At 41.2% G+C, this 15,058-nt stretch overlaps 1 protein-coding gene across 2 annotated transcripts in view; it reads left to right on the top strand.

Annotated features, from left to right (window-relative positions):
- Positions 1 to 15,058, top strand: part of necab2 (N-terminal EF-hand calcium binding protein 2) — a 156,789-nt gene that overhangs the window by 81,092 nt on the left and 60,639 nt on the right. For both annotated transcript variants that reach the window (XM_030425707.1, XM_030425706.1), the window contains exons 6-8: positions 628 to 764; positions 1,840 to 1,964; positions 14,932 to 15,011. In XM_030425707.1, coding sequence (XP_030281567.1) covers positions 628 to 764; positions 1,840 to 1,964; positions 14,932 to 15,011 — 342 coding nt within the window. The remainder of the gene's footprint in view (positions 1 to 627; positions 765 to 1,839; positions 1,965 to 14,931; positions 15,012 to 15,058) is intronic.

The raw sequence follows: 15,058 nt of genomic DNA, 5'->3' as shown, positions 1-15,058 counted from the left end.
CTGAATTTTGATGAGCTACAGTGCTCAGTTGTCACTGTGAATCAATATTGTTAAGAGTTGTGGCTGATGCCAACAACTTTATTGATTTCCAAACTTTTTTGTGCATTTGTGTTTAATAAGAGAAGTAAAACCTCAACACGAAAAACTTTAAATTCCCAGCGAGCCTGGTTGTCTGCACAGCCTGAAAGGTTTTCAAGGTTTACAGCGGGCATGAAACACTCAGAGACTACGAGCGAGAAAAGGAAGAGATTAATGAGGGAGTGAGAGAAGTAGAGAGGGAATATGGCAGCAGAGTGAGTGAAAGGTACAAGTCTATTTTTACTTGCTGTTTTGGCCTCCCGACATGTTGCCTGTCCACGTTCAGAATCCCTTCAACCATCGGATGGAAGGAAGAGATTTATGCCGAAAAGGTCCTGTCAGAGGAGTGAAGTGAACAGAGTGAGAATTAGGGAAACTGCACTGTGATGTGTAAAAGAAACTTTACCTCTTTCATTGTTTATGGACCATAACCTTCAACAGACTGTTTTTTGTATTATAACAGTTCTGAGAGAATGACTGGCATTTAGTTCCGTATATGGTTTGATAAATAACATACAGAATTGTTTTTTTTCCCTCTCTTCCCCCCAGGTTTATGAGAGAGGAACCAACGTGGAGCAGTTTGTGACCCGTTTCCTGCTGAAGGAATCAGCCAATCAGATCCAGTCTCTCCTGAGCTCTGTAGAGAGTGCCGTGGATGCCATTGACGAGCAGCATAGCCAATCAGGGTGAGCCAATGAAGATATCACTGTATCAGGCTGTTTTGTGTGAAATTGTGTGTGAATATATGTGTGTGTGAGTGTGTGTGTGTGTATGTGTACACACACATGTATCATGGCATTATGTGTGAAACTCAGATTGGCAGCGCTCATAATTGTAAGCAGGCAGTGTTTCAAGTACAGATCTCTGCTGGTTAGAACATCGGTCACTCATATACACACCCACGCGCACACGTACACACACACACACACACTTGTTCTCCTATATTTGTGATCACCTTCATTGACATAATGCATTCCCTACCCACTCACCCTAACCATAAACATCATAAATGCCTACCTGTAACCATTACCTCTAACCTGCCTAAATCCTAATTTACAACCTAATCCTTAAAACCAAGTCCAACCCATCAAACACAGCTATGAAATTGTGAGGACCGACCAAAATGTTCTCTTTCCAAAAATGACCTCACCCATTGGTTACAAACCTGTTCCAGTCCTCACGATGTACTATAGCAAGTGCAAGTATGGACACAGACACACACACACACACAATTTTCCATCAATTCTGAAGACATTGGACAGACTTACAAATGTTTTCTGGAGCCTTACAGTAATCCTACCTTGTCATTACTTGCCTAACCCTAACCCTGCTCTAAACCCAACCTTACTCTAAGCTTAAACCACAACCTCTCCTCAATTTCTCAAATGACTTAAATAATGGGGACTTGCATCTTGTCCCCACAAGGAAAGTGGGTCCCCACATTATTACCGTCCAAACACATTTGTCCCACAAAGTGAGTAATACACAAACACACATACAGACACTCACACATGCACACACAAGACAGGTTCTTAAGATCACCCTCCATCACTCTCTTCATCCTCTTCTTCATCTCCTTTGGTTTCTTCCTTTCACCATTCAAATTCTTCTGGAAGGTCAGGTGCTTTATTTTTTTTGTTCTTTCTCCCCTCTCTCTCTCCCTGTCTTTCCTTTACTCCTCCACAATCCACAATTTTCATGACCTACTTCACTTTTTTTCCCTTACCCATCTATCTGCTTCTCCCTCTCTCTGTTTTTCAGTCATCTACCTGCCAAGGTGAGCCCACGGATTCCACCGAGGCGCAACGAAAACACTGTCCCTGACTATCCCCCTAACAACAGAGTCAGTGCCAGGGAGGCTGTCAGGACCATCAACACTGCTTCAGGTGACAACCACAAACACACTTATATAGACACACACACACACACACCAACAATTCCTCAGAAGTCATGGTCAAGGGCCATCCGTCATGCGCTTGTATGATTAGCCTCATATCCACGACCTTTGGTGTGAGGGTACATCGCTCTGGGTGAGCAGAAATCAAACTCTGGCTGCCACTTTCATATATTGTACATACACACACACACACACACACACACACACACACACTCTCACCCCTACTTGATTCATTCTCCATTGTAAAACACCTCAATCTGCCAGCTGCACATGTGTGGTGCAACTCTTCCACAACAGACAGGCAGAGAAAAAGGAAGGGGGTTTAGAGAAGTGAGGGGGATCAGGGAAAAAGAGGGGAGGAAGAAGGCAGAGAGCGGAAGACGAGGATGAGGTGACAAGTGATTGAAAGAAAGGCTGCGGAAGCAAAGGGATGAGGTGGAAAGAATGACTTTATATATCTCTGAAAGTGATAAAGTCAAACCTGTGAGCGTGAGTGTGTGCACTTAACACTAAGAATCTGCCGAGTGTTGTGTGTATTTGTGTATGTGTGCATGTGCACCTAAAACAGACTCAAACTGATTGAGGCTGGCCATTCTCTTTTAAAGATGTGCCGGACCCTCATTATTCTCTCCCTGTCTATAAACATTCTCCCTATCTGTCTCTTTCTTTCTGTGTCTGTTACAGTCATCCTCTCTCTATCCTCCTCTCTTCCTCCACCAGCTGGTAGTTAACGCTGCAGCGCACGCTCGCCTTGACACTCTGCACCCACTCGAAACAAATTGCTTGCTGAAGAAATGACACTTCAAAAGTCGTCAAGATATGGCATCACTTTATCGCTCCACAAACTTCATAGAAGACGAGTCAGACAAAAAAAACAAAAAACAAAAAAACAGTTGAGTCGATGCTCGGGAAAAGAAAATCCCACAAGGGTGGAGGGGAACTGAATCCATCACTGCTCAGATGATGTTATTGACAAGTGTCAGTTAAAGGTTTTCAGTGGTTTTGTTTCAGTGTCAGTGGGTCATTTTGTCCATGTTAGGAAGGGCTAGAAGTGTGGAACACACTTTATTAGTAAAGCAACAGACAACAGATGGTTTGAAATGGGGCTTCCCAAAGTGTGGCCTGCAATAAGGTTTAATTTGCTGGCCAGATGTTTCTTGTAGTAAAAAAGGCGGTGAGGTGAAATTACTCCATAAATATGTGGGAACCCTAATCATTAATTATTTCTCATAATCTGAGCATGATGAGTAGAGTGATACTTAGGAAGGGAGGAAGGCGATTAAGGGAACTTGGGTTCTTAGCTAGATGAAAAAGTTGTTGCTGGACAAGTGGGTGTTTTTTCACTGACATATTTGATGTTATCTTAGCAATTCCTTACCAACATGCTGTTTAGTGTGCTAAAAAAGTGAGTTATTTTTTTAGTCTGAAACTCTAACTCCTGTTATGTTCTGTGTCGTAAAACAATCAACAGTGATTTCTACAAAATCTCTCACATTTTTAAGTGTCTCACATTTAATTTGGTAATGATTTATTGACATTAAATGATTTGAAATTATGCAAATGATATCTTCTGTAATGCACGTGAATGTACCTTCAAACCCAAATCAGAAAAGACAAGAAATTGTCAGAGAGCTGTTGTTGCTGACATTATGTCTAAATAAGTGTTATGATACAAACGGGCACAGACAACAGAGCTGCTGTCAAAGACATTATTGATGAAGTGAGTGATCAATAGAGCAGAAATTGATCTTCTGGGTTTTAATAAACAAAGGGTTCGACGTGTGGCCCTCACATGTCCATGACACAGAAAACCACAGCGTTTATCACAAGAGGCCACATGAAGTAGAAGTTCATACTGATACAACATACTTGTCATAGGTATCAAGGCCAGTTGAGTCATTTGACCTATTTTGATACACACTTAAACAAGAAACATCAATTTAGTTTACAGGCTGTGAGTTGTCTCGACAGGATTTTGTGATTTATGGCCTCATTAATGTGGTAAGATGAGCAGTAGAGTGTCGTAACAGTTACCTTGTTTTCCATAAGGCTTTGTGTGTCATTGGGATGTCACACACACACACACACACACACACACACAACACACACACTATCTGACGTTGCTGTCAAATTGATGGGGCATGACAGTGATGGCTCTTTGTTCTCACAAAGCACTGACAGTGACAACATGTTGCTAAAGAACAGTTTATCCTATGTCTATAAAAAAACCTCATTATATGACACACACTGTGCTGTGACAAAGGAGGGTGTGGTGCTTGCAACGCACTTTGTACCACCCTCATATCGCCTCCTAACATTGATAGAAATACACAACAACACAATAACATAAACACAGGGTAAAGAGCATATAGGAGAATTGCAGTAATCCTAATTGTATGCAATAACAGTGTTGCAGTGAATATCCAGATGTACAGTATGTGTACAGCTAAAAAGTTAGCTCACAAAATAAATCTATTTTTTTCCTTTTACTTTGGTGCTATTTATCTATCTAGATTGTTTTGGTGTGAGTTAGATGGTTTTGGAGATGTGAAGCATAGAGAAGTCTGCCTACACTTGAATATAAAGGAAGATGACACTCAAAGTGCCAATACAGCTCATCAGCTATGTCTCTCCCATGAATGATGACTATTTTCTTTCTACCGAACTACACCTGCCATCACCACGCAGAGAAAGGCATGCATCGACTTATGGATGAGAAGCTTGCCTTTGAGACAAAGAACGTTACATTAAAACCTGGACACAGCCATGGAGACGAAGCCCCGTTCATTCCTATGAAAGCGTGTGCATTATAGAGACTTCTGCTGACCGATCCAGCTAACTTCCAGTTTAGCGCCAGGCTGATTTGAATGGGGATTGAATAAAGTCATTTTGCAGGGGTTGTGAAGCTCCATAAAATGTTTACACAGTTTTACAGTTGTTCTTTGACAATGTTAGCTCTGGGGGGAAAAGTCTTTTTTGGCCCTGTGATGATACACAGTTTGGCCACAAAGTAAACTGGCATCAAAGCCTGACACTCCTCCTGTGGGCTTGCTGTGATGGTGCAGGTTGTAAGAATTAACGTTGTCCATCTTGGCTGAGCTGTCCATGAGTAGACTGGGGCGGCTGTGGCTCAGGGGTAGAGCCAGTATCACAGAGGGTCGCTGGTTCAATTCCCCTGGTCTGCATGTCAGAGTGCCCTTGGGCAAGAAACTGAATCCCGAACTGCTCCTGATGTGCTGGTCAGCACCTTGCGTGGGAGCCACCGCCGTCAGCGTATGAATGTATGGATGAATTACTATAAGTCGCTCTGGACAAAAGCGTCTGATGAATGTAAATGCATACATGCAACTACAAGCACATTTTCCTCTGCATGGCACTAGTTCAGTAGAAAAAATTGTTCTTACGTGAAACTGCTCTCAATGAGAATTCTTGATTATCTGGCTGACAGGGTTATGATTTCTGGAAAGAGACGTTTTTGAGTTTTTCAAATGTATTCTTTTGGTGCTTTGAGCACCACAAGCTGAGCACCATGTAGTTCCAATATATTCAGATAGAGCATACGTCTTTACAGCTAATTATTTATTGACCTATCATTGAGAAAGAATAAGGTAAAAGATTTTTTTCTTCCTAGGATAATAGTATTTCCTTTAAATGAGTCACTCCATGATATGTGTCGTGACCCTGACCCAGATACAGATCTGTTTACAGAGTTGATATGAGCAACCGATGACCCATGCCGCTGACAGTGACTAAACCAAAAGACTCCTGGGTAATAAGGTATCCTTCAGTGAATACTGTGTATGACTGTGTAACACACTGACAGAGTCAAACCGAACACACAGCCTTAATGACCATCCTTGAAAAAAGTATAGAAAATAACATATTTTTACATAATGACCCTAAACAACACCAAACAAGCCACTGCAGAAACCTTCCAAATGAAAATCCACTCTGTGATCTCTGTGGCCTTACGATCATCAGCGATAGGTAACATAGTTATTTTTATTTTTTATGATTAGAAAGCTTCTGTGGCAAACATCCTAATATGAAGGCAGTCTTCACTAAAAGCAAAAGCTTCCTGCAAATTGGCTCATTCCATCTCAGTTTTGCCTGCTCTGTATTTCCTCTGTTGCTTTAAAGTGAATGTTCAAAACCCTGTTCAAAGTGCATGTTATATATTATTCTTTGGATCTTAAAATAAATAAATAAGTCTTCTATCATCTGACAGTGAACCAATTTCAATACACACAGCTTCAGTGGAGCTTTGCCAAAGCAGTGTGCAACACTGAGGAAGAGCTTCAGTGTCATGACAGTTATAATGTAACATCATCCAATTATAGATACTGCATACAGAGGTTATAGCTGCTTCAACACAAACATGTTCCTTAATAAGGATAGCACAGTGTTTGAGCTGAGCATTAAAAGTAGCCCTACTAGACGTGGTGTCATTATAAAGAAATAATTGCAGATTATGTGCATTTCATTCAATACGCTTCTGAAGCGTACGCTGCACAAACATGCAATCATTTGTTTGCACCAAAGCAGCTTGTCCTGTATTATTTTTTGTGTTCTCAGGCTACAGCCTTTGCACAACATGACAAATAAATGGCAGTGAAAGGCAAAATACTGGCCCTGCAAACTCATCAAAACTGTGCACACCGGCAGTGATGCAAATTTGCAACATGCATATATGCTCTCATTAAAATGGTACCTACAACACCAAGCAGGAACGAGCACTATCCGGGGATCTCTAGGGGTCCCACTGCAGCACTGAGAGGTTGCATTCACCAGCCTGTCCTGGGGCTCCAGTCCAGTCTGTTAAGATGTATTAGTACATTAAAACAGAGAGAGCAGCAACTCCCACATTCTGTAAGGTAAAATAATTGTTTTTTACAGAGCACAGATGGAAATAACAGCTTCAGTTCCCCATCAGTAGACCCCTCGTGTCTGTCAGTGGAGGGAGCAATCAAGTTTACTCATCCGGAGTCCCCTTTTCCATAATGTCTTGTGCCATTTGCCATAGATTAAAGGGTGATGACAAACAGGTCTGCGTCATCATGGGTTGTGACATGATGGCCAATTTGCACAATATTAATGGTTGATCTCTTCATTTGTCATGCGAAAGCCGAAAAATATTAAAAACTATTAAAAAAATAAATATTGATGTGTAAATTAATCGGAAAAAAAAAACCCCACTGTGAAGAGGCCTGTAGACATCAGTGAGAATCTAAAGTTTGGTCCCAGAGAGTAATTGACAAAAGAGAACATTTGATAGATGTTGGATGACTTGTGCAAAGATGACAGGATGTTCAGTTCTTCATCTTACAAAGCCCAAACATCTGTCACCTGTCAGGGCAGTGTATCCCAGGATATATTTGAGCTTACGGTGTGTCAGAAAAGGCCCCTGAGCTACATACTCGTAGGTACTCTTTATGAGATCCTGCAGGCTCAGGCTTGGAAATGTATTATGAGAAATACTGGTATTGGTTTGGGTGAGGTTTCCTTGTTGGTTTATGTTGGAGCACCGCTTTGCTTCAGATTGGTCACCCCCTGTGCATCATATGTTTGACTCTTGATGGCTAGTCGAAAACCTCACAGTTGCCAAGTCCATCTGCAACCACATCAAATCAAACAAGCAGCACATTTTTTTTCTGCACATTAAAGTCATTTTAGTCCTCATTTCGCTAAATGGTAGCATGTGGCAGCTCTGAGTGACAATGGCCGTCATCAGGTTTGATTTTAGCACAAGCAGCCATCACACTGAGAGCTATTCAGCCTCAGGATCGGTGGGCAGTAGCTGTTGCTGGAGGATAAAGCACAGCTTGATTGCAGCATTTCCCAGCTGGTTTGGGAATTTGAGTTTCCGGTCATTGTACAGCCTCCATGTTTTGATGGAGACATTTAGTACTGTAATATTGAACCAAACTGCCGCGGTCTGTTTTATGTTTGCAGCAGATAAAAAAATCTTTTGTCATTTTTACGTTCAGCCAGACTGCTGGTCCCACTGGACTGTAGACTTTAGTGTCCATACAGAGTCACTCAGCCGACTGACTGTCGGGCTGAAATTGTAACAGCTTCCTCCCTGTGGTATAGTAATACTTAATAAATTGTACAGAACACAATGTAATGTGGTTGTGAGCAGATATAAGGCGATTTTAAAGCAACTTTTCAACTCTCCCACACAACATTGTAACATTGCTACCGCTAGCATCCTGGCTACTGGCTACCTGATCTCAGTGCCACGAAAAAACTCTGTGCGGTCAAACACTGTTGTATTAACACATAAGTAGGTCTTGTTACCTTCTGATCTAGAGGAAAGAATGCCAGTTCTGAACAGTCTCAAGGTCTAGTGATAAGGGGAAACACAGTCTCCATTTTTTTGCCTCCTTCATCAGTGTTTCTTAATTTTTATTTTGCAGTATATAGAATCCACAGTTATTCCAGTTGTTCGATTGTTACCAAGGGTTGTTGACAGGGGAAAACAGTGCCCCTTGCAGACTTGTGTCCTTTGTGCCCGGGTGGCAAACCAATTAGCAGAGTGAAAGCAAGGTTTAGAGGTAACCTATACGTCTATACGTGGATTGTGCCAATTTTCTGAGGCCATTACACTGTGCAGTCAGCATTTACTGCAGAATGGTAACTAAAAGCAAAAAAAAGTTCTAAAACAAACATATAGGCTGTTAATACACACAGTTATTACAAATTATTCACAGGCTTAAAACATTTCTAGGAGCACAAAGAGGTGGACTGAGATGCAAGAGACAGCAGACAGGCAGATCAATGAATGAAGGTTTATTCAAAGGAAACTGCAGGAACAGGCACACGCAACAGACGGCCGCACAAAGACTGGACTAATGACTGGACTTCAGTACAAACTAAACTAACGAGGGGATGAAGTGCAGGTGGAGAGAGGCAGAGGAACACAGGGGAGGGAAATGATGTGAAGTCACAAAAGAGCAGAAAAGGAGCTGATAAGCTGGGAGGAACACTGGGAACAGGGCCGAGCTGACAAGGCTGATGGAAGGCAGATGTGGAGAGAATGTGGAGAAGTGGCTCGGGATGAAAAAAGGGCACGAAAACAAATAAAGACAGGAAGTGAAAAGTAAACCAGTGAAAAGCAGAGAACCTACAAAATCAACTGAAACCCCAAACCATGAAAGTTTATAAATGTGTTCAAAACTTAGGATGATATGTGGAGCTTGAAGGTTCTCTGGAAGTCAACTTTGCATAACTTGGAATGGACTGCTCACTTCACATGAAAAGTGAAGAAAATGTATTTATAGTTCAATAATAGATATAATTTCAGTATGCACTTCAAAGGTGAAACCCTCAAGATTTCAGCCCTGGTTGATTTGACGACTCCCGTGGTTCCCAGTGATTACAGCAAATGCAGTTAAACAGTACAGGTCACGGAGTCCTGCAAAACACACTATTGTCATATTAGGAAGGCCTTTTTATATCACTCTGCGATCTGATTTTATTCTGCACGTGGCATGAGTCTGTGAGCACAGGCACAGTGAAAGGAGTTGGTTTCCTCGCTGAGAAGTTGGAGGAGTGCAGCCCGTTATGACAAGTCACTGTGACTCCTGCTTCCTGTTCCATTACTCCCTGTAATACTTCAAACTGATCTGCTTTTAAAATCTGCGTCATCTTGCTTTTTAGACATCAGTGCTAATGTCACTGACAAACATTTCCTGTGACTGCTTCATGATAAAAGTCAAGGATTTGTGTCACCAGTTAAATGATTTTATGGCGAGATCGACATTCCAGGTTGTAATACTACACATATATTATTGCACAACCTTCATCAGAGGACCATAGATTCAAGCACGTGTGTGATACCTGATCCTCAGATATATTATCACTTAATTTATTCATTTTGAGTAATAAAAATAAAGTACGCACTAATGGGTCTCGTGAGTATAGGAAATAATCCCTAGGCATAGAGGATGAGGCGGTCCAAACCCTCATCAGTGCTTAACTTCTGGTACCATGAAACTTATTTTTTATTTTCATTCATCTTGATTTCAATTCAGGACAAAGCCGGAGAGGCAGTCTTTGAGCTCTTTGTCAATCTCACAGTCTTTTTATCCTCATTTCTCAGGTTTTCTCCCCCACCTCCCCTCCTCTCTTCTATACAGTAGTCTGTAAAGCAGCTCTGACAGCTGAGGACCTTGATGTCAGCTACACTTTGTCTTGAGTCAGGATAAGTCAATTGATTAATGACTCCCAACTCTTCTTCTCCTTCCCCCTCTCCCCGTCCTTCTGCCCAACCTCCTCCAATATATATGAGTTACTGCACCCCTGAGTCAGTTCTTTATTCTGCGCCTCCTTGCTGTTCTCCTCCACTTATGGCTACACTGCACGAACACATATGATGTCTCCGAAGTTGTGTTATCTCGTCTTTTCATGTCATAATTGTGTGTAGAGAGGTATGTGTGTGCGAGGTGTGTTTTCACTGTGAATCGATCAGAGTCTGTGCAGAAACACAGACACAGAGGAGAGCAGAGAAAAGACAAAGCAATGAGTGGGAGAGGACTGGGGTTAGAATAAAAGAGCGAGGGAAAAGAGCAAGAAGGAGGGAGAGAATAAGAGAATTAAAAACTATCCACCCCCACCTTTAAGGCGAGCAGCCGCTGCTGTATTGCTGCTGTATTCACCGCTCTAGTGCATATCTCCACTAAGTGCGTCTGTCACCGTGCTGAGGAGTTTTAATTGCAAATGAAGTGCAGTTCATTGTTCAGTGCTTTCTCAGGCACGGATGCACTGGCAGACACAGGCCAAGAGTGTGTTTGTGTGTTTGTGCAGATGTGTGTTTATATACTAACAGAATGAGTGTGTCCTCACCTCGGCAAAAACATGGATTTCGATGACGTTATCTATGTGTCATGTGATGTTTTACAGACATTTTCCTGTCAAGCTTTGCGCTCTCACATTGGTACAAATGCATGTGATAATGAAGTCCGGCTTATTATGGGGGACTTAGGTGATGTCTTTATAACGTGGGCCCTTAAAGGAGAAGTTCACCCAAAAATGAAAACTCAGTCATTGCCTACTCCCCCCAGTGCTACTGGAGAGTCGGGTGAATTGTTGTAGTCTACGGAACTTGCACAGCCAAACATTGTTGCAGCGTTCTCCTAAAAAAAGTGAGGTACTGTAGATGGAGACTTGTTTTCAAATGCAAAAAAACAACCAAAAAACACACATGAAATGGCTCCATACTGTACAGCTTGTTTGGCATAATCCAAGTCTCCAGAAGCCCTGAGATCCCGAATTGAGTGTTAGCGCACACCTCGTCTGAGGCCGGTGGGTGGATGAGCTTGACCGCATGTTGAGGGTGTAAATAACTTATTTTCAAATCAATTTGGGATCTCTGCGCTTCCAGAGACTTGGATTACGCTTGCCAACCTGTATGTAGCCATTTTTTTTTTATTTTATTTTGAGTAATCATTTGACATTTTAGAACAAGTCCCCATCTACCTTAGTTGTTTAGCTGCAAAGCTACAAAAATGTTTTGTGGCCTTCAAAGATTCATGAAGGTGAGTAGATAATGAATACATTTTCATTTTGGCATGAACTTCTCCTTTAAATATGCACTTGATGTCTGACTGAGTCACAAATTGACGGTCAATGTGGATGAACATAGTTAACTAGTTAGTTATTAAGAAACATGTATCTCACATAACTCTGTTCTGCTCTGCTTAAAGTACAGATACTCAACTCAACTACTTTTATACATATCTGTTTTCAGTTTTAACATTACAGGAGAAAAGGATGAGGACTAGCCAAGGAGGAAAGGTCATGCTGTAATAAAGAGCTGAATAAAGCTGCTAACTTCAGACCTTTTTTGTTCCTGAATTTTGGGTTTGGTTTGGAAATAGCTAAAAACACAAAAGACACTATCATCCATTATATCCCTCTTACTACAGCCCCATGCACATAAGCTCAAAACATATATAAAAACGAGGCTTCACATATATCATACAGATGAATTGTGTGCATCTATGTGTGCCACACGCAGCTGTATCTGCCATTATGTGACTGTGATGGAAATGAGAATGGAGCTGCCATGTGTTATCCAGTCTGCTGTGACAGTCTGTTAAAAGAGGACAAACAGTAGCTGCTAATTATCCCAATAAGATGGAATACTCCGCTCTCGGTTTATTGTTAAAAATGTGAATTTTCCCATCATTGTCTGTGAGATGATAAACAAACAGATGGTCCTCGCAGGAGCTTTGATTTCTACTGTATCACCAGCATGAAATGTCAATCTCTTCATGTCCTGATAAAGATGGAGATGATCCTTGAGTGGGCACAATGGAGCGGCCCATAGTTGTTATGGTGCTCGCCACTATTTTGTATAATTAAACCTGGATTCACTTTTGCTTTGATATGTTTTACTTATATCAGAAGCTAATCTGGCAACTACAAACAGCATTTTTTTTTTTAATTGCTGCAGAAAAGAGATGATCTTATGTGAATATAATGAAAGGCTGCAGGTTTGTATGACACAGCTCTCATTGTACAGATATTTCAACATGACAAAAGCTGGGGATAAATATGTTCAGACAATGTTCTGCAACACCAATCAACTTTACTCTAATACCAAGCAACTTCTCCACTTTTAAAAAAAAAAAAATCAATTTAGAACACACACATTTCTCTTGAGCTTCAACTGTATATCTGAATGATGATGATGATGATGATGATGATAATAATAATAATAATAATAATAATAATAATAATGTATTTAATATGTACCTGTACACATAAGAGCACACATTGCTGGTTCAGATGGCCACTTCTGTTGTGCCTACATTTTGAATTCCACCACAATGCACATTTTCACAATTTGATAAAACAGTCCTATACGTTTTGAGAACAAGAGTAAAGGTAACCATAGGAATCATAAAGCAGCCCGACTGAATTTCTTTTTGGAAAACAATAGAAACTTCTAAAGGAAAGACAGTGGAGTGTCTGAGCATAAAATGAAAAAGTAACCACACAGACAAGAAGAGAGGAGAGGATTGTACACATCATATTTTCTTTTCACCTCTCCGCAGCCTGGTTCTGTAAAAGGAGGATCACAGTAATCAGGGTGACTTGCAATAACATCTTGCAGACAAAATATTCTGATGAAAAAAATGTGTGTTTGAGGCCTTTTGTCCACCAAAGGGCACCCTAGAAAGAACTTATAGGGGCATCCAAGCTATGCTTTTTCAAACATGGGGGCAGCAAGTTCTAATGTTACAAGGCTGCTTCTCCATTCAGGTCAGTTGGCTTATGTTGCGTTGACTGCCAGAAATTATAATAAATTACTGACGAACAGAGATGAACAGTGCTGAACCAACATTTGTGCAATTTCCAGTCACTTGGTTTAAGAGGCGGCTTAATAGTGGACCATTTAACCACCGTCTGACACGGAGTGGAAGCTAAATTATGTGAACAGTGAATATCTCAAATCAGGTTTAATTTAGGAGAAAGTCAACAGCGCTCCTCGCCGTGCTGCTGCATTTGAAGGCTGTAATTCCTCACACACTTCTTTAATTGACTGGGACACTTATTTTCTAAGTCCATCGAAATGACCACTGGGCTTTTATCTCCAACTGTCTCCATGGTTACTGACTATGGTTTAATTGATGACTGTGTATGAGTGTGTGTGTGTGTGTGTGTGTGTGTGTGATTGGGATGGGGGGAGGTAGCTCCTAATTGACTGGCTTTTAATGAAGAGTGGGCAGCCAGCTCTCCAATTAGCTGTGAGGGGGCCATCAGGGAATGAAAAGAGGACAGTGGCTCAGGAGAGAGCGGAGGAGACAGGGGAGCAAGAAGACAGAGGGAGGAGAAGAAGGAGGAACCAAGAGAGGAGGGAGAATCACAGAGGACAAGAGGGAGAAAAAGAGAGCCGTTTATCACATGTGGGGTGAATGAGAGGAAAACAGCATGTTTTCTCAGCGTTCTTTATTTCACAGATTTTTAGCTGTAGCGGCATAAACGCAAATACAAACCAGCAATAGCAAAGGCAGTGAGGAACACAAGGAACCCTCCAGTTCATTACTTCACATTTCTTTGTTGTAGCTTACAAATAGTTAAAATGACAATGTGTAACATGGGTTAGTTGTTAATAAATGTGTATGTTTACATTCATCCGACTCACAAAAACACAGGATGTGCTTCTTCAAATTCTAAAAACTTCTCAAAAAAGCATTTGAAAATGTCAGGAATCAGGAAGACAATATTACAAACACACAACAGTCAAGCCAGACAACGAAGGCTAGTCTAAGGAGATGTTGAAACAATATTGCAAGCCCTGAAACATATGAGCCTCATGTTCCTTTCTGAAATCATTCTTCTTCTGTATATATGAATTATGTTCATGAAGCATCAATCTGTGGCACCAGTAAAACACGTTGCAGACAGAGCTTAGTGGTGTACATGTACATTAGTACATGGTGAGGTGAGGTTACATCACTCCATTATGATGTATTAAAATGCCTTGCTCCTCCTTCCTACTGGAGGTCTTTATTTCTAAAAAAAGTAAACATTATCTGTCAAAATGTCAAACATATGGCTTGAACACCAATATTAATTAGAAAACAGGACAGTGGCACTGGGTACCTAAAAATCCCCCTGGATTAAGAACCAATTAAACAGAGCATCTCTAAAGAGCTGGCTTCCCATCCGTCTGTTCTTTACCGTCTTCGAAAAAAACCTCCCGTTCCTTCCGATAAACAGATATAATTGCCTGTTTATCAGCCCCACTTTGCATGAAACATTCATGATGAAACAATGGGAGTGAAAGAAAAAGAGCTGATAAGGAAAGAGCATGTAGAGTTAATTCCTCAGGACTGCGCAGTATCTTCTGCATTTTTACTGTACCTAGTGTGTTTGTGAAACATGGACCAGTCAAGAATATAACTACTACCATATTCACAAGTATGTGTATGTGTGTGTTGCAGGTACAGTGGAGGTGAGGAAAGAAGGATTGGAGAGTCAGATCAACCGCCTGGCTGAACTAATCGGACGACTTGAGAATAAAGTAAGGAGTACTGCATACACCGCCCCCCACACACACACAAACACACA

This window comes from Sparus aurata, chromosome 8 (genome assembly GCF_900880675.1).
Source record: "Sparus aurata chromosome 8, fSpaAur1.1, whole genome shotgun sequence".
Lineage (NCBI taxonomy): Eukaryota > Metazoa > Chordata > Actinopteri > Spariformes > Sparidae > Sparus > Sparus aurata.
Note: the sequence above shows the minus strand (reverse complement) of the source record. Positions and strands in the feature narration are given on the sequence as shown.